We start from the raw sequence: 19,930 nt of genomic DNA, 5'->3' as shown, positions 1-19,930 counted from the left end.
TTTAGTAGCGACTCCTGACCTCAGGTGACGTGCCTGCCTCAGTCTCACAAAATTCTGGGATTCCCCCATACCTGGGCCGGGCTGGGAATTGGATCCAGATCTTTGGCAGTCAGAGGTGAATTCCAGCCCCGGCCTTAGGGCAGCCAGTGCGCAGTCCTCACATCTGTACCACAGGTTCAGGTTCTGAGGGCATCATGGCTGCTAGGCTGAAAAACCCGCCCTCTCCAGGCACCAGAGGTCATCCTGGCTTTACACGTATCCTTGAGAGTCTGTACCCGATTCAAACACGGAGAAACCGGGACCCCGAGAAGTTTGAGTGTATTGGTAATGGATGCAGCTTTGGCCAGCTAGCAGAGTGAGAACACAAGGAGCCATGACTCCGCCGCCCAGGCCTGTGTCCTGGATGGGCTGTGTGCAGCGAATCCAGTCAGTGACTCCTAACTACCGAGAAAAGGAGCTCTCGGAAGGGATTTCGTCAAGTGCTACATGTGGCTGTGATAAGGGCAGGCAAAGCGTCTTAGCACTTACAGCTCTGGTGCAGTCGGACAGAGGGCAGGGGTTTCTCCATCTCTGGAAGCTCTACACTTTGATTAAACATTTTAAGTTAAAAAGTTACATTCATATAGTATTTTCATAATTTATATTGCTTAAAATTATGATTTGCATGCTAAGATGCAAACTTCCGTGATATTTTCTTTAGACATAATGCTACTAAGAGCACGTGCTTATAAAATAAAATGGGTCTCATTGACATCAGGTGCAGAAAGCCAGTCATGAAAGCGTATACTATCCCTTATTCTGGCTGTTAAGGAAAAAAAATTCATTTAAAAAAATACAGTAAAGATTGAAACCAAGTTTTACTGTTTCTTGAACAGAATAGGAAGAAGATATTTTAAATGACTGAGTTGGTCATTAGACTATTACTCATTTATCTTAAAGGCAGAAACGTGTCAACCCAACTACGTGAAACAGGGAAGCGTGCTTTGCTTAGGCAGGCGGCATTAGAGTTAGGACGTGCCCATCATTCCGTGAGGGAGAACCGGAGAGGCCCGGGAGAGTCCTTGGCCGTCTTCTCATCGAATGATGGGTGCCGAGCGATCGTTCGTCACGGTGGGGCGGAGTTTCACAGTGGCAAAGGGGTTTTCTCCGCTGCAGGGGATAAGAAGAACCTTTCAGAACTTCCACTCCATGAGGGAAACTGGATTTTAACAGCGCTAATAACCCATTCTTGCCCTGTGAGCCTGCGGCTGACTACCTCACCAGCTTGCACAGGTCCCAGCAGCGATTTCTGAGTGTGGAAGTTTTGTTCAGTCGTACACCGTACCACCCGCTGCAGAACGATCCCAGGTTTTAAACGTTCTGGACGTGGACACCCACACCTCTTTAGTCCTGCATTGCACGTGATATGGGGGCCGCTCTGGGGTGGCAGGCCCTGCTCCCAGGGTGGTCTAAAGCAGGTGGTAAAGGGAGCAGGGGGCCGCAGTTCCCCCATGGCTCCACAGGCCGAGGCCTTTCTCAGGCTGGGCCTCCTGGGCACGGCACCGAAGGCCCTTCTGGGGACACCGTGGGGAAGAGCAATGTCACATGCTGAGGCTCACGCAGGAAGCCACACCTACCTGAGAAAAGGCGGCTTCGCAGTCCCGTTGGCATCGTTCTGTGAGAAAGATAAAGAGGTTTATGGAGGGCTTGGAATTGGTCTTTTAACAATTATTTTAGGTAGAAATGGGGACTTGCTATGTTGCCCAGGCTGGTCTCGAACTCCTGAGCTCAAGTGATCCTTCCACCTTGGCCTCCTAATGTGCTGGGACTACAGGTGTGAGCCACTGCGACCGGCCTGTGTTGGAGATTTTTAATAAGACCTGAAGGTAAAGACATCTAAAACATAAGGGATGTTTAAAAGTGCCCTGTCCCAATCTGTGAGACTGTCTAAATTCACTTGGAAGAATAAGGCAAGAACAGAAAACGCTCTGAAAGGCGGTAACGGCCCTCCCAGGTGTCAGAGCGTGGACAGAGCATGACACTGCCTGCGCGGGTCACCCGTGATGTGGAGCCGTCTGCTAAACTCGGAAACAGTTTCACAGAATGAAGCTTGAGCAACAGCGACATCACAGAAGAAAACATTTGTGCCAAACAGATCCTCTCTGACTCGGGGGAAACAGATCCTGCAGGTCCTCAGCCACGGTCTTTTGAGCGCAAATCTAGTGACTGGGGTGTGCTTTTCGGGAGCTGACTCCTGAAGCATGACACGAAGAAACAGGAAGTAAAAATAAAACCCCATTGGCTTTGGGGCTGCTAGAGCCAGGGATCTTGTAGGAAGCTGAAAAACTGAGGAAAAGAGAAGGTGGAACCAAAGTTCAAAGGTGCCTGCAGGGCTCGGGGTCGGCAGCACCTCCTTCCAGCACCTGCCACCCAGTGCGGGCCAGGGCCAGGTGTGTGCCGCCGCCTTTGCCTCACTCCAAAAAGCCTGCAGGGTTTAACAATCTTTCCAGCCCGCACACAGGGAACGGAGTCAGGCAGCCGCCCAGGAGAGGGCAGTGTAACACTGTGTAACCAGCCTGCGGCCCAGCCACACCCTCCTGACAGCCCCAGGAAGCGTCCCGGCACCCCCGGGGGTCTCAGGGAGCACGCAGACCTCTCGAGATTGACTTAGGGAAGCCCAGGCCAGGCCTCCACTGCATGCTGGGTGTACAGACTGTGGACACGGAAGGCAGGTTGGAAGCCCCAGGGCTGTGGCCTGAGACCTACCCCACCCTCCCTAGACCCCCTGGGCAGGGCAGCTGGGACCAATTCAGTGTCTGCTTTTCGTCACTGGAGCACAAGGCCACTGCCCTGCCTCGCACATCTTACAGGGCTTTAAATGGCTGCGGAAGTGACTTCTCCCTGCAGGGCACACAGCGCTTCCCTAGCAGGCCTCGGAGGAAGTCCTTGCCGGTGTGAGGTTCGTGCTCTGCGCTGAAGATGGGCTCATTTATGACTTAAATGCACCAGGGTGCCTGTCGCGTGTGCTCATGGTGCTGGCATTCGTGGATCCTGCTGCAGAAAGGCCTCCTGTGGCCCAGAGGGCAGGCGGCCGGGCCGTGGCTGGGCCTGAGGCACGCTTCGGGCCAAGCCTGACTCCACTCCGCCCTCCCCTCCTCTCCCACCGGAGTCCTCTGACTCCTTGGGGCCAACAGCGACTCCCTGTGCAGCTTACGCTAGGGGAAGGCGCTTCCCAAACTGGAAACCAGAAACCCCTCCGCCCACCCCACGCACACCCCGGAGCTTGTTCAGAGCCTCCTGGGCCCCCACGGGACTTTAAAGGCGCCCCGGTGAATCCTCACAAGGAACGCGGCAAGCAGCACCAACTCCTGCCAGGAGGACTGAGGAGGAAAAAGAACGCTTCAGATGACAGCTTGAAGCCACTCAGTGTCAGGCCAACCCCGTGCACACACGCCTGAGGCCCAGCAATCCTGCTCCCTGTAGGAACAGGTGGGGCACACACCCATGGGCACCGAGACACTCGGGCAGCGCTGGGGAAACAGCCCAGACCGGAAACACCAGACGCCCATCAATGAGAGAGCCAGAACCAGCTTCTGTGCAGACAGCGGGTCACCGCACAGCGCTGAGCAGCTGTCCCTACGGGGCCACCCCAGACGGCCGTCTCTGTGCCAGGGTTTGGGGGGTCTGGTGTTGGAGAAGGGATGGTCACGGAGATGGGCCACGCCGGGTGATCCTGGGAGCCAGGAACATCCTGCTGGGTACACGGAGTCACATCATGAAAATTCATCGTGTGCTTTTCTGTCTGTGGTATTCTGTAATACGATGTTCATTTTAAAATACATATTGGGCCAGGGACAGTGACTCATGCCTGTAATCCCAGCACTTTGGGAGGCTGAGGTGGGTGGGTCATCTGAGGTCGAGAGTTCGAGACCAGCCTGACCAACATGGAGAAACCCTGTCCCTACTAAAAATACAAAATTAGCTGGGCATAGTGGCTCATGCCTGTAGTCCCAGCTACTCAGGAGGCTAAGGCAGGAGAATCACTTGAACCGGGAGGCAGAGGTTGCGATGAGCTGAGATTGCACCACTGCACTCCAGCCTGGGCAAAAGCGAGACTCCGTCTCAAAACAAACAAAACCCAACGAAACAACAAAACAACAAAAGAAAAACAACAACAAAAACATAGTGGACGTGTTCAGGCAGATTTCCCGTTTAACATCTACATGTTCCTTAGGGGACCTGAAACCTCAGCACTCCCTCTGGATACAGGACTGGCAGGAGCCTCTCCGCCTCCCTCTCCAGGGCAAAGCAGATCCACAAGGGCAGGGGCTTGGCACATATGGTGCCTCTTATCTGGTGGCCTCCAAGGGTCTCACAGCATCCTCCCTGCGTCCCTGTCCCAACCGCACACACTCGGCCCACTGTGGTGGTCACTGAAGCTAGACCTGCCTCCTCGCTGTTCCCTTTCCTTGCAGTGGGGGACACCTCCCAGCCAGAGGCAGCACTGCCGCCGGCACCCAGGGCCCCGCGGGTACTGCCTGCTGCATGTCCTGTGTCCCCAGCAAGACAGGAGACCACGAAGGCCACGAAACCAGTGGCCACTACGAGAGTGGGTTGGGCTGCAACTGGAGACTATACAGCGAAGCCACCAAGCGGCTGACTGCGGCCAGGGTGGCCACATCTTGTGATCCCCCATCTACCCCAGGAATCCAAAATCTGTGTGTGGACACTGGCTGACTGCCCGTCACCCGATGCCTGTTCCACACCCCCTTCCTGACTGTATGGAGCTTCCGGGGTGCCCACCACATAGCCGTGTGCCCAGGGTGGGGGACTAGTTGATCCAGCTTTCAGAGGGGTCCCGGGCAGCTCAGAGCACCCAGCACTGCTTTTTCCTCGGGCCGCAGCAGAGAATGCTGGTGGCCCTCACTGCAGAGGGCAGGACAGAGTGATCCGGGCCAGCGCAGGGTGGCCTTGCTCCTGAGCAGAACGGAATATCCCTAAGGAACATTTCCAAGCCAGCTGGAGGCCAGTTACTTGCAACAAAAGTGGCCCTCGCTGACACCTGTCTTCAGTGTGAACACCCATTCCTGTCCTGTGGTCCGGACTTGTCTTCCAGTTCACTTCGCATCTAGTTCAACCCCTTTATTCTCAAAATGGGGACGCTGAGGCCCCGACGGGGAAAAGCCAACCGCTCTGAGTCACCGGGATCTTTTTGGAAGCCGAGGTGCCCATGTTGTGATGCAAACGAAGATGCGTGCAGGCCTGCACGCGGGCACCGGCTGCTCTCAGGAGGGGCTCACGCCATGGTGAACGCGCGCTGTGAAATGCAGGCTTGATTTTCAAAAGGAGAGCTGTGTGCTTATTTAAAAATATACTGGGAGGGAGCCAGTACTTCCTCACTTGGAACTGCAGTAGAAAAATACGTAAATTAAAAAAACTTGGGCCGGGCACAGTGGCTCACGCCTGTAATCCCAGCACCTTGGGACGCCGAGGCAGGAGGACTGCCCGAGGTCAGGAGTTCAAGACCAGCCTGGGCAACATAACGAGATCTTATCATTATTAAGAAAACTTAAAGAGATATCACGTGACCTGTGGCAAGCCCTCAGCTCGAGTCCTAGCAAGTCTCCCTTGCCGCCTGGGGAGAAGCCCCTGCTCTCAGATCGTCCAAGACACGCCGTCATCAGGACAGCTGTGGGGCTTCCCAGGTGAGTGGGCTGCTCTGTGGAGGATGGCGCCCCGTACACCTAAGCCTAAGCGTTCCAGTGGTAAACGACCTGTAACTCACAGTGGCTGGATGTAAAACTACATAGAGAAACGCTTTTAAAAAGCATGAGGATGCTTTCCCAGCTCTCACGGATCCCAGTGTTTGGCCTGGGCTATAACACAGCTTCTCCCACGTCATCAGCTGGTTCAGGCATTTTGGTTAGGGGAAGGCTAAGTGAATCCAGGTGGACATAAAAATGCTGAGACGCCTAATTCCAGGACTGTGTTCCCGGCCCTCAAGGGTGCCAGAGTCCCCCGGGGCTTTCAGGTGGCAAAGGCTGCCATTTTTTTTTTTTTTGAGACAGGTCTTGCTCTGTCACCCAGGCTGCAGTGCAGTAGCACAATCACAGCTCACTGCAGCCTCGACCTCCTGGGCTCAATCGATCCTCTCGCCTCAGGCTCCTGAGCAGACTCTACAGGTATATGCCACCACGCCTGGCTTTTTAGTTAACTTTCTTTTTTTTTTTTTTTTTTTGAGATGGAGTTTTCCTCTTGCTGCCCAGGCTGGAGTCCAGTGGCGTGATCTCAGCTCACTGCAACCTCTGCCTCCTAGGTTGAAGTGATTCTCCTGCCTCAGCCTCCTGAGTAGCTGGGATTACAGGTGCCCATCACCACGCCCAGCTAATTTTTTTTGTATTTTTAGTAGACAGGGTTTCACCATGTTGGCCAGGCTGGTCGCAAACTCTTGATGTCGGGTGATCCACCTGCCTCGGCCTCCCAAAATTCTGGGATTTTTAGTTAATTTTCTATATAGATGAAGTCCCACTAGGTTGCCCAGGCTGATCTTGAACTCCATGGTGCAAATGATCCTCCCGCCTCGGCCTCCCACAGTGCTGGGATTACAGGTGTGAGCCGCCGCACCCGGCAGGCTGCAATCGTATATATATAGAGAGAGAGATGGGTTCTCTGTCACCTGGGCTGGGCTTGAGTTCCTGGGCTCAAGTGATTCTACCACCTCAGCCTTCCAAGTAGCAGGGATCACAGGCGTAAGCCACCATGCCCAGCTACAGCAAGTTTTTAAATGGAGCACTGTCCTGTTTTGTATGATCTATTCCTAACTGTCCAATGTGGCAGCCACTACCTGTATATGGCGACTTAAATTAATTAAAATTTGCTGGGCACGGTGGCTCACACCTACAATCCCAGCACTTTGGGAGGCTGAGGCGAGAGGATCGCCTGAGATAAGGAGTTTGAGACCAGCCTGTTTAACATGGTGAAACCCCATCTCTACTAAAAATACAAAAATTAGCTGGCAGGCACCTGTAATCCCAGCTACTTGGGAAGCTGAGGCAGGAGAATCGCTTGAACCTGGGAAGTGGAGGTTGCCGTGAACCGAGATCACGCCACTGCACTCCAGCCTGGGGGACAGAGCAAGACTCCGTCTCATAAATAAATGAATGAATCAATGAATGTAAACCTCTAGTCCGTTTGTTGCACCGTCCGTTTTTCAAGCACTCCGCTTCCCTGTGTGCCCTGTGGCTGATGGACTGGCCAGGGAGCATTTACGTCTGCGCTGCTCGTGCCTGACACAGATGCTTGATCCGTGCTGCCTGCAGGTGCGGGAGGCTGCGAGGCCAGGAGGCCCAGAACACACGGCCATTCCCCTGCTCCCCGCTCCCGCCCTTGGAGCAGCACTGACGCGTCTGCAGGCTGTTTCCCACAGCTGCGCTCCGGCAACTCCTGACTGGGGTCAGTCTGGATGAAACGTGGTCACTTGTCTAACAGAAGGAGCGCTGTCCACGGAGGCTGGATGTGGCTGACAGTTGTGGTCCCTCCCCGCAATGCTTTTGCAGTCTGCACAGGATGTCAAAATAACAGCAGGCAGATGACCACGGCGTGTCTTATCGGGAAAGCGTACTGATGTGGAGGCCAAGAAGCTGCTGGCTGAGATTTCAGAATTGGGTTTCTAACCTGCCTTGGACAGCAGCTGCCATTCTTCTGTGCTTCCCTTTGTCCATTTCACGAGGCCCCGCGATCCCGCTACCTCCCAGGAGGTCCCAGCACAGGCACCGCTCAGGAAGCACCATGAGGTGCGAAGGGTGTGAAGGCACCACGGGTCGGCGGCGCCACTCCCCTCGCAGCCCAGCCAGAAGCCAGATGGCAGTGTGGGGGCTCATCTTGCCTCTCCAGCTGCTGCCTGACCCCAGCTCTCGAGCCCCCTAGTCACCGCAATGCCGAAGCTCATGCCTCAGAGCCTGGCTCCAACGCTTTTCCTCCTAGAAGCCTCCCCTGATGTGTCCCAGGAACCCCGGCCTGTCCCCTTGTCCTCACCCCATGCATCCAGCGCTCCCTGGACTCCACCCCTGGGTGGGTCTCATTCCTCTTTGTGTCCTGAGGGCCTGGCTCTAGGCCGCCCAGTAGAGGCCGGCTGGATGAGTGCTGTTGGGACAGTCTCATCTCTGTCTACAAAACCCCTCCCCCACGGCCATCCCCTCACTGCCATGTGACTGTGTTGACAGAAGTCTGCTGCCCAGGGAATCTCATCAGTGATAAACATGACCTCCCTGTGGGCGTCACCTCCACCCCTGTGCAGGACAGGCCTTCTCTGTGATTTCAGTGATCATGAAGTTAATCAGCAGTCAGTCCTCAAACACGTGCAGAATCAATGACAACTGAAATCATCAGAATCTGCGTAAGGAGGGCATTCTCATGAGGTATTTGGGGCTTTTGGATGAAACCAGAAATGAAAGGCTGCTAAACTGAAAGCCTGAAAGCCTACTAGCTTTCGAGACAGAAAGGGGGCCGGAAGGTGATGGTGTGCGTGTGCACGCGTGTGTGTGTGTGTCCGTGTGGTGGGGGCTGGAGGGAGGGTGGTCTGTGGGAAGTGAGCTTTGGCAGGTACAGCCCGTGGAGGCAGCCGGGGACAGGATGACCGGGAATCTCTCCCGTGGAGGGGACAGGCTGAAGCTCACGGGTGTGAGCTGAGAATACCAGCTCAGGCGGGAAGGGTGGCAGTGGTGTCCACATGGGCCAGCTGCGCTGGTGGAGGCTACAGGGTACCAGGTCACCCCCCTGCGGGCAGCCCCTGCCCAGCCCAGCCCTCCGGGTCAGGGCCCTCGGGGACAGTGGTGTGCTTCAAGCTCTGCTGCCCGAGGAAGTGGGAAGCCGGTAAGAGGCGCACACCGTGCACAATCCTCAGATTGCTGGCAGCCTCCCGACACTGACAGGATGTCACGATCCTGCCAACGAAGAGGTTTAAGAATGAAGCCAGGTCACCTTTTCACTCCCCAATGCTAAGTAAGGAAGAATCTGTCATTACTGAGAACACTGATACTTACAACCAGGCTTCTCCCATTTATCCAATTCCCTGCAGTGAGAATGGCGGCCACAGTGCTTTCTTCACCAGGCTTTATCCACACGATAAATACACTGACAGTGGCACGTTTTCGTTTTCTAACACTGGAGACTCTCCAGGGTTGGCTAAAGTGTCAGTGTTCTCACTTACAATGCCAGAGCTGTGATTTTTGGGGGCAAGATTCTTTTACCTTAAAAGGCATTATCCAGCCTTAATAAAGCAGCAGGCTAGGCAAACATCAACAGCCACTAACATCACAAAAAGAGACAGACACGCACATGTGCCTCCTCACTGGTGAAATGCTCCAGCAAAACACAACAGGCAAACCAGCAAAACAGCAACGGACTCTGAGCAGGGCCTGAGGTCTAACTACCAGTTTACAGAAACACAGGAGACATGGCGGAACGCAGAAAGGACGCCATCAGCAAAACCCAGATGGCGGACCCCTCCAGGACAAATGACTGGTTCTTCTACAAAGAGACTGCTAAGGACAAGAGGCAGAGGGGAGATCTGCAGTCAGAAAAGGCCTCACGAGACCTGTCCACCAATTACAATGTATGTAGCTGGCTTGGGTCCAGATTCAAACAACTACCCTGTCAACCATTTTTCTTTGCTTTTTTTGAGACAGGGTCTCTGTCACCCAGGCTGGCATACAGTGGTATGATCACGGTTCACAGCAGCCTCGAACTTCTGGGTTCAAGCGATCCTCCCATCAGAGCCTCCTGAACAGCTGGGATTACAGACATGTGCCACAGTACCTGGCTAATTTTTATATTTTTTGTATATATAGGGTTTTGCTATGTTGCCCAGGTTGGTCTAAAACTCCTGGGCTCAAGTGATCCTCCCGCCTTAGCCTCCCAAAGTGTTGGAATTACACAGACGTGAGCCACTGCACTGCCTCAAAGACACTCTGAATGAAGTTTCAAAAGCTAGCCTTCCTAAATCAAACCATGCCACTGTAGTCTGCAACGAGGCAGGTGTATGTTCCCAGACTCCTCGAGGCTCACGCGAAGGTCCGGGGCAGGCGCATTTTAGAAGCGCATCCATTTCACGTCATTGAGAGACTCCGCCTGAGCCCCACTCACAGCTGAACAAAGGCCCCGGACACAAGGGATGGGGCCTGGCTCCTTTCGCCAAAGCAAGACAGCTCCTGGAGCGAGGGGTGCAGACACCACCACCCGGCCTCCTCCCCTTCACCCACAGGTCTCACGCCAGGGCGCACTAACCTCGGCCAACCCAGCCCGGGAGTGACGTCCAGCCGCGCTGCTCCCCACCCCACCATCACCTCAACTTGTGTTATTCTCTGCATGGCTTCTAGTGTCGATGCTGTTGTTGATTTTTTATTGTCTGCTTCCTATCACTAGAACAGAAGTTCCGAAGAGGCAGAGTCTGGCCTTGTTCTCCTCTACCTGGAGAGCCTGCACCACGGCCTGGTGCCCAGCAGACATGCGCGGTGGCGGGAGTGGATGAATTGGCTCCGGGAGCCCAGGCCCTCCATGCTGGGCCCCCAGTGGCATGTTAGGGTTATCTTTCAGGGTTATCTTTAGCCCTAAACCCCATGCCTAGAGGGTTTAGGGTTAAAGATAACATCCGCAGTGCCTGGGAGTCAAGACTTTCTGAAGAAAGATGAAGTTACCACTTTGAACCTAAGTAAGCCTCTCTTCAGAAAATAAGAAAATGAAAGAAAATGGTGATTCAATGGCTAAAAGACTGCAGCCAGGCAGGAGAGAGAAGAAACCTAATAAAATCTAGCGAACTAGGGGCGACCGTGTGTAAACTGTCACTGACAAGATAGAGTCCACGTGAAAGAAGGGCTGAAGTCAAGGAGGTGAAAGGCTGCATGACAAAGAAGGGAATCTAGGCCGGGCACGGTGGCTCAAGCCTGTAATCCCAGCACTTTGAGAGGCCGAGGCGGGCGAATCACGAGGTCAGGAGATCGAGACCATCCTGGCTAACCCGCTGAAACCCTATCTCTACTAAAAAATACAAAAAACTAGCCGGGCGAGGTGGCGGGCACCTGTAGTCCCAGCTACTCGGGAGGCTGAGGCAGGAGAATGGCGTGAACCCGGGAGGCGGAGCTTGCAGTGAGCTGAGATCCGGCCACTGCACTCCAGCCTGGGCGACAGAGCGAGACTCCGTCTCAAAAAAAAAAGAAGGGAATCTAGAGGATCAAAGGCGGCAAGGCCCCTCCTCCCTCCTCCCGGGAGACACCACCCTCCCACTAGGGGCAGAGCAGAGCAAGGCGGTCACCGCTGCGGGAACAGCAACCTGTGCCTCCCCGTTGGGATGGCGAGTCCAGGACACAGGACGCCCCGCTGTGGCTTTACTCACAGGAGCTGTGGTCTCGGGCTTGGACGCTGGGGCCTTAAAGGTGGAGGTCGTTCTGGCCGCGTCTGCTCTCCTGTCGGCAGCTGCCCCCATGGACAAGCATTCCAAGTAGTCAGGTGGGGGGATGACAACACTGCTGTTCTCAGACAAGTTCACGGTGCTGACGCTTCTCACCGGCGCAGGGCTCAAACCCAAAAAGGACATAGCACACGTTAGATAATGTCTCACCACCAAGCCCCAAACATCCTCCGTGTCCCTGACCAAGGACAACAGGAATGGTACGTCACCAGTCAAAACCTGATCTTGATCTCGCACACACAGGCACACACAGTACATATATCAATACAAAACACTGTATTTTTAAATTTTTTTGCAACAGTCTCACTCTGTCACCCAGGCTGGAATGCAATGGCATGATCTCGGCTCACTGCAACCTCCGCCTCCCAGGTCCAAGTGACTGTCCTGCTTCAGCCTCCCGAGTAGCTGGGATTACAGATGCATGCCAGTGTGCCCAGCTATTTTTTTGTATTTTTAATTGAGACGGGGTTTCACCATATTCACTAGGCTGGTCTCGAACTTCTGACCTCAAAGTGATCCGCCCGCCTCAGCTGGGATTACAGGCGTGAGCCACCACACCCGACCTAAAACACTAATGTTTTTAGTGGTTTATAAACATATTCTCACAATTTTTTTTTTTTTTTGAGACGGGGTTTCACTCTTACTGCCCAGGGTGGAGTGCAGTGGCGGGATCTTGGCTCACTGCAACATCTGCCTCCCCGGTTCAAGTGATTCTCCTGCCTCAGCCTCCCAAGTAGCTGGGACTACAGGCGCCTGCCACTATGCCCGGCTAATTTTTTAATATATTTTTTAGTAGAGACAGGGTTTCATTATGTTGGCCAGGCTGGTCTTGAACTCTTGACCTCAGGTGATCTGCCTGCCTCAGCCTCCCAAAGTGCTGGGATTATAGGCATGAGCCCCTGCGCCTGGCCAAAAAATTCTTTAGAAGACAAGACAAAAGGAGAGGAAACCTTTTAAATTAGGAGCTGGCTCTTGATTGATTTAATCTAAGGAAAGAAATTGGAGACTAGCAAAAGCTGGAGTGAGCAATGAGCTAAGAGTTTAAAAAAAAAAAAAAAAAAAGTAAAAACTTGAAATTTTAACATCCTAAAAATGTTACTCAGTTTTTCTTCCCCAGTACAATGGCATTTTAGCTATTCTGCTAGGGATGAAGATTGCAGACAGCATCAGACCTTGGGGGACTGCAACGTCAGACCTGGAGGCCTTCTACTTGGCTAGCCGGATGGGTTATAGGGGTTTCGTGAATTTCTATCCTCCCACCTCAGCCCCCAGAGTAGATGGGACAATGGGCATAGGCCACTATGCCCTGGCTAATTATTTATTTTTTTGTAGAGATGGGGGTCTTGCTACGTTGTGCAGGCTGGTCTTGAACTTGTGGCCTCAAGTAATCCTCCTGCCTCCATATCCCAAAGTGCTGGGCTTACAGGCATGAGCCACCATGCCCGGCCAGCGTCCTCATTTTTTAAAGTGGCGGCCCACCTCATGGGGCTGCTGTGAGAATTAAATGAGCAAATCAATGCAAAGCCCTCTGGACGGTCTCTGGGCAGTAACTACTGTTGTGATCTCATCCGGAATACGGATTTGGGGGTTTTCGGCATGGAGGTGCTCAGCGAAGCCCAACAGTGTATTTCAAGCACGGGAGTGGACAAGATGGTCTGGCACAGGCAGGAAGGACGGACCAAGGGTGACCCCCAAGAACACTCATGTTTAGTTGATGGGTGGAAGAGAGATGCAAAGAGCTGATGAGGCAGAAGACAAACAGAGCACAGGTCAAGCAGCCAGGGTCAGAGAACATTCCAGAAAAAGCATACAACAGCATTAAGGGCTGTAAGATAAGGACGGTAAGATAAGCGTACGATAAGGACAGAAAACACATGCCTTGGGTTTAGTGACCAGGAGGTACGCGAGACAGGGAGGGAGTTTCAGAGGGCTGCAGGACTGCGGGGAATAGGTGGCCTGGGCTGGGTCTCCTCACGGCAGCAAAACTCGGGGACAAAAGAAATCACAGCAGACAGCACCGTGAGCCACAGTCTCATCTCTGACTAGTCCATGAGAGCTGAGGCTTAGGGCAGGGCCTGCGACAGAGCTAGACGGTGGTGTGTTATGGAAACCTCAGGGCAGGGGTTTCTGTCACTGGGAGACATCAGCCACGTTCAGGACCTACCTTGGTGTGGGCACAGTCACTGCTTCGGTCTCATTTTCTTCCAGCAACTTTGTGTACGACGATGGGAACCAACCCCTCCTACCGGCAAAGAGGGAGAAAAGATGCTATCAGCAGTAGACAAGTGGATGGCAACCTCCCTGAACAGCCTGATGAGAGCTCAGGGCAGACCAGTCCACAGCTCCAGAAAGGCCCACGTGTGGAGTAAATAAAATTAAGGCTTTTAATAGATAAATATGGACTTTCACATACACTGAACCATGTGTATTGTTAACAATTTTTCTTGTTTCTTTCTTTTTTTTTATTTTTTATTTTTATTTTTATTTTTTTTAATTATTTTTTATTTTTTATTTTTTTGAGACGGAGTCTCACTCTGTCGCCCAGGCTGGAGTGCAGTGGCGCAATCTCGGCTCACTGCAAGCTCCGCCTCCCTGGTTCACGCCATTCTCCTGCCTCAGCCTCCCGAGTAGCTGGGACTACAGGCGCCCGCCACTGCGCCGGCTAATTTTTTCTATTTTTAGTAGAGACGGGGTTTCACCATGGTCTCGATCTCCTGACCTTGTGATCCGCCCGCCTCGGCCTCCCAAAGTGCTGGGATTACAGGCGTGAGCCACCAGGTCTCCCCTCTGTTGCCCAGGCTGGAGTGCAGTGATGCGATCATAGCTCACAGCAGCCTCGAACTCCTGGGCTCAAGCAATCGTCCTGCCTCAGCATCTGAGTAGCTGCGACTAGAAGTGTGCACCACCATGCCTAGCTAAAAAGCAATATATGTTGTATGTATGACATTAATTTGATTTGGATTACTCTTTTTTTCATATTGGTTTTATTAATACATCGGAACAGTCTGTCTAGAAATCTGACAAGCTAGTTACTGGAAGGCTTGTGCACATAATTATGGTTGAAATTAAGAGGATTGCATTCAAACTACCTATGTGCTAAGCCTTAACAAAGTATATACGATATGCAGATTATCCTCAATAAAGCACATGACAATTTAAATTTAATTTTTTTTTTTGAGATGGGAGTCTTGCTCTATCACCCAAGGCTGGAGTGCAGTGGCGCGATCTCAGCTCACTGCAACCTCCACCTCCCAGGTTCAATCCCAGATTTTCCTGCCTCAGCCTCCTGAGTAGCTGGGATGACAGGTGCCTGTCACCACGCCTAGCTAATTTTTGTATTTTTAGTAGAGACGGGGTTTCACCATGTTGGCCAGGCTGGTCTGGAACTCCTGACCTCAGGTGATCTGCCCGCCTCGGCCTCCCAAAGTGCTGGGATTACAGGCGTGAGCCACTGCACCGGCCAAATGCTAATTTTTTTTAAAAGACTGTTTAAATTACTTTCAGAGAGGTGACTTCATATGCTCTAATAACTATGCATGCACCAAATGTATCTCTACACACACAGATACACAGAAAATAGCCTGGGATCGAGTAACTTAACTAAACTAGAACTAAGCCATAAACTTAACTTTGGCTAAAACGTGAGCATGTCCACAAAGACAATTTGCAGCCTGGCTGTTCTGGAAGGCAGGGGCCGTCTGGAGCCCTGCTGGGACCATCACACCCAGACTTACGCTTTGGACACGTCGTGTTCTCCATAAAGCCAGCCATCCTTCTCCTCGGGGATGAGCAGCGTGATGACGTCTCCCTGTGCGAAGCTGAGTAAGGTCTTGTTGGCGCCTGCAGTGTGCGGGAAGATGGTCTTCACTTTCTGCTTCTTCATCATGTTCAGCCCCGTTGCAACCGAAACTGATCGCTGTAAACTGGGATCTTCGGAAGTACCTGTTGGAGGGAGTGTAGCAGTAATGGCTTTTGAAAGCATGAGAATCAACAGGCACGTTCCAATGAGCGAAACCCAGGAATCCACCTGTTCTCATCTTGCTAACAACGCTCCTTCCACGGAAACCGACCCTGTCCTATTTCCTCGCCTTGATCATTGCCCAGAAGGGGCAGGGACTGTTGAGAAACAGAGGCAGCGTGTAGCCTGAAGGCTTGCACCGTGCACAAGAGGATCCCTGCGGCTGCGGACTCTTTTCCAGGCCCAAGGACAGGGCGGCGTGTGCCGGGTTGATCTGCACTCTGCTTTGGCCAGGATGGCTCTCCTTAGAGAGGCAAACGGCTCCGACGCCAAACTGCCCTCGCAATTCCAATCACAAAGGCAGGCTAGGGCCACAGTTCAATTGCTAATGTCCACAAAGAAAAGAAGCAAGCTGGAAATGCAGTCAGTCTTGCCATGCTGGCCGCTCAGCTTCTCACCCCCGGGGCCTAAGAAGGACGAGGTGAGGATGAGTTGCGTTTATAGAGTCCTCACCAGGTGCCAGTCACCGATCTCAATGTCTCACAGCTGCCATCCCGCCAGGCTCCAAGGAGGAAGGAACTACTGTTATCCACACGACAGACCCCACAGCTGGCAAGCGGCTGGGCCAGGAACCAGTTAGGGCAGTTTTGTCCCATACACTCTACTCAGGGGCACGAGGCCGTACTGTTCACGTCTCCATTCAAACACAGGCTGATATTTCCACTCCAGGGAAAAAAAGGTAGGAAAAAAAATATATATGTATATACATTTGAGACAGAGTCTCACTCTGCTGCCCAGGCTGGAGTGCAGTGGCAGGATCACAGCTCACTGCAGCCTGGACTTCCCGGGCTTAAAAGATCCTCCCTCCTCAGCCTCCTAAGTAGCTGGGACTACAGGCACACGCCGCCATTCCAGGCTAATTAAAAAAAATTTTTTTTGTAGAGATGGTGTCTCGCTATGTTGCGCAGCCTGATCTTGACCTCCTGGCCTCAAGTGATCCTCCCACCTTGGCCTCCCAAAGTACTGGGATTACAGGCGTGAGCCACCATGTCCAACCCTCCACCAGCAAATTTCATTCTGCTTTTACCAATAAGAACCAGAGTCATCTGAATCACTGGGATGCATAGAGTATTATAAACTTTAACTGTGTATTTTAGTTAATTGACAGGACTTCCTTCAAAGGCAAATGCCTACAGACCATCATCTTCCTCTGCTGGGCCATCCTAGTCATCATTCTGGAAAACTCTGTTCTTTTGCCCAATAGCTTGGGACACTCTGGTCCACGGCTCTCTCTCATCAACAGCTTGACTGCCGCAACCTTCACAACATGGGGCCTGTGACACACCCCACGTGGATGGGTTGGGGCCATGGCACAGGTCTCGAGGGTCCTGGGTTATAAGAATGTGCAGAAGGACGGGGTCTGACCAGTGAAGCAGCCGGCAACATCTGCAGACAGTAACTGGCTCCAACTTTTGTTTTTGTCACTGTGTCACCCAGGCTGGGGTGCAGTGGCGCGACCTCGGCTCATTGCAACCTCCGCCTCCTGGGTTCAAGTGATTCTTGTATCTCAGCCTCCTGAGTAGCTGGGATTACAGGTGTGAGCTACGACGCCCAGCTAAATTTTAGTATTTTTAGTAGAGACAGGGTTTCACTATGTTGGCCAGGCTGGTCTCAAACTTCTGGCCTCAAGCGATCCGCCCGCCTCGGCCTCCCCGAGTGCTGGGATTACAGGCATGAGCCACTGCGTCTGGCCCCAGCTTGTTGAAATACAGTCAACAAAATTAAGCAATCCAAGTTAGAACTTAAGTTCTTCAACAGAGCATGAGGTGCTCTGTTAGAGATGACGAAAAACACTGATTAGAATTCAAACCAGCTGGGCATGGTGGCGCACACCTGTAATCCCAGCACTTTGGGAGGCTGAGGCGGGTGGATCACCTGAGGTCAGCAGTTCGAGACCAGCCTGGCCAACATAGTGAGGCCCTGTCTCTACTAAAAATACAAAAATTAGCCAGGCGTGGTGGTACATGCTTGCAGTCTCAGCTACTTGGGAAGCTGAGGCAGGAGAATCGCTTGAACCTGGGAGGTGGAGGTTGCAGTGAGCCGAGATCGTGCCACTGCACTCCAGCCTGGGTGACAGAGTGAGACTTGATTTCGGGAATTAAAAAAAAAAAAAAAATTCAAACCAAGCTTATTGGTAAGCTTAATAATCACAATTTTGTCATGTCGATAATTATGAAGTGCTGGGAAGGGAAGAGCGTGGTCCCTTTAAATGATATGGAACTGGGGAAGGAAAGTGCTGGGTATAGGAGGGTGTGGTCTCTGGCTAGGGTTCCACCCCCATGGACCTAGGTGAGGACAGGCATTTCCCACCCAAATGTTGCATTTCCCAAGACCACCCTGGCCTGCCACACCCCCATCCTGTACCTATAAAAACCCTGAAGACCGGCCGGGCGCGGTGGCTCAAGCCTGTAATCCCAGCACTTTGGGAGGCCGAGACGGGCGGATCACGAGGTCAGGAGATCGAGACCATCCTGGCTAACACGGTGAAACCCCATCTCTACTAAAAAATACAAAAAACTAGCCGGGCGAGGTGGTGGGCGCCTGTAGTCCCAGCTACTCGGGAGGCTGAGGCAGGAGAATGGCATAAACCTGGGAGGTGGAGCTTGCAGTGAGCTGAGATCCGGCCACTGCACTCCAGCCTGGGCGACAGAGCGACACTCCGTCTCAAAAAAAAAAAAAAAACAAAAAAAACCCTCAAGAACCTAAGCAGGCAGACATGCAAGCTGCTGGACGTTGAAAGGAGCCTGTCGCTGGAGGAACAAACACAGTGGCTAGGCATCGAGAGGGAGGCACCGACAGGCTCCAGCATGCTGGCAGACCACTGACCAGCAGAACGACAGAGTTTGGCTGCAACAGTTGGTCAAGGCCACTGAGGGGCCCTACTCCAGAGGAAAACCTTCCCACTCTATCCCCTCCTGACTTCCCCCATCTGCTGAGAGCTGCCTCCGCTCAATAAAGCCTTGCACTCATTCTCCGAGCTCACGTGTGACCCGATTCTTCCGGTACACCAAGGTAAGAACCCGGGATACTGAAAACCCTCTCTCCCTGTGACAAGGTAGAGGGTGTAATTGAGTTGGTTAACACAAGCCACCTATAGGCTCAAACTCAAACTGAAAGAGCATACAGTAACATGCGCCCCCTGGGGCTTCAGCTGTAAACGGTCGTCCCTAGACACTGCTGTGACGTGGGAACCCCACAGCCTGCCCGTCTGTCTACGCCCCTAGAGGTCTGAGCGCCGGGCCACTGAAGAGGCGAGCCACACCCTCATTGCAGGCCCTGCAAGGGGGACAAGGGAATCTTTCCCATTTCAATGTTATCTTTTATAGCTTATTTTATTGCAAAGAAAAGTTTTATTACAATTGCCACCAAATATGGAACACACAGCGAGGCTATGCATGTTTCTTATTGATCGATGGATGGATGGATTGGTTGAGGCAGAGTTTTGCACTTGTCACCCAGGCTGGAGCGCAGTGGTGCGATCTCAGCTCACTGCAACCTCTGCCTTCTGGGTTCAAGTGATTCTCCTGCCTCAGCCTTCTGAGTAGCTGGGATTATAGGCAGGCACAACCACGCCCGGCTAATTTTTTGTATTTTTAGTAGTGATGGGGTTTCATCATGTTGGCCAGGCTGGTCTCAAACTCCTGACCTCAGGTGACCCACCTGCCGCGGTCTCCCAAAGGGCTGGGTTTACAGGTGTGAGTTACCACGCCCGGCCTCCATTTATTTGTAAATAGGTAATTCTCAACAGTATGTTTACTCTGGATAAACATCGGTCAATGCGTAGAACTGGTAAATGTCAGAGAAATCTATCACTTATCAGAGCACCTCATAGTCTGGACCTGTATTTGTTCTGAACTCATGCTCTGCAAAGCCAGGGCTGAACGTAGCCACCATACCTGCTTGTTTACCTCCCGACCTTGCGACACATTTATCCAAAATATTGATTTCACGGCTTATCTTAAAACAAAGGTAAAAGGTATCTTCAAATAAATCAGACTGAATCTCTTACCTGTTGAATTATTTATCTTTTGTGAATTCGGTGCAGCCGTGGCTGGGTTATTAAACATATCGATCAAGGGACTGGTATAAGCTCTGCCTGAAGGAGCGGGCGGCATCTTTGGTGAGCATTTAGAAAGGGTGTCGTAATCTTTCCTCACCTGTGAAAAATTGTTTATTAGTCCAATATTAGCATAACACAGAACTGGAATTACAGATTCCCAAGGCTTTTTAAATCATAGGCTATTTATTTACTTTGAGACAGAGTCTCGCTGTGTTGCCCAGGCTGGAATGCAGTGGCGCCATCTCGGCTCACTGCAACCTCCGCCTCCTGGGTAGCTGGATAATAGGCACGTACTACCACGTCCGGCTATTTTTTGTATTTTTAGTAGAGACGAGGTTTCACCATGTTGGCCAGGCTGGTCTCGAACTTCTGACCTCAAGTGATTTGCCCGCTAAGGCCTCCCAAAGCG

At 52.4% G+C, this 19,930-nt stretch overlaps 1 protein-coding gene across 3 annotated transcripts in view; it reads right to left on the bottom strand.

Annotated features, from left to right (window-relative positions):
- Positions 1-838: 838 nt before the first annotated feature.
- BAIAP2L1 (BAR/IMD domain containing adaptor protein 2 like 1) overlaps positions 839-19,930 on the bottom strand; it is a 109,733-nt gene continuing 90,641 nt past the window's right edge. For all 3 annotated transcript variants that reach the window (XM_037990359.2, XM_037990360.2, XM_037990361.2), the window contains 6 exons: positions 19,471-19,618; positions 15,178-15,385; positions 13,608-13,685; positions 11,369-11,549; positions 1,617-1,654; positions 839-1,149 (listed from right to left, as the gene is read on the bottom strand). In XM_037990359.2, the coding sequence (XP_037846287.1) occupies positions 1,074-1,149; positions 1,617-1,654; positions 11,369-11,549; positions 13,608-13,685; positions 15,178-15,385; positions 19,471-19,618 (729 nt within the window). In that variant the 3' untranslated portion in view covers positions 839-1,073. The remainder of the gene's footprint in view (positions 1,150-1,616; positions 1,655-11,368; positions 11,550-13,607; positions 13,686-15,177; positions 15,386-19,470; positions 19,619-19,930) is intronic.

This window comes from Chlorocebus sabaeus, chromosome 28, assembly GCF_047675955.1.
Source record: "Chlorocebus sabaeus isolate Y175 chromosome 28, mChlSab1.0.hap1, whole genome shotgun sequence".
In the NCBI taxonomy this organism is placed as follows: domain Eukaryota; kingdom Metazoa; phylum Chordata; class Mammalia; order Primates; family Cercopithecidae; genus Chlorocebus; species Chlorocebus sabaeus.
This window is presented reverse-complemented; position numbering and strand designations above follow the sequence as displayed.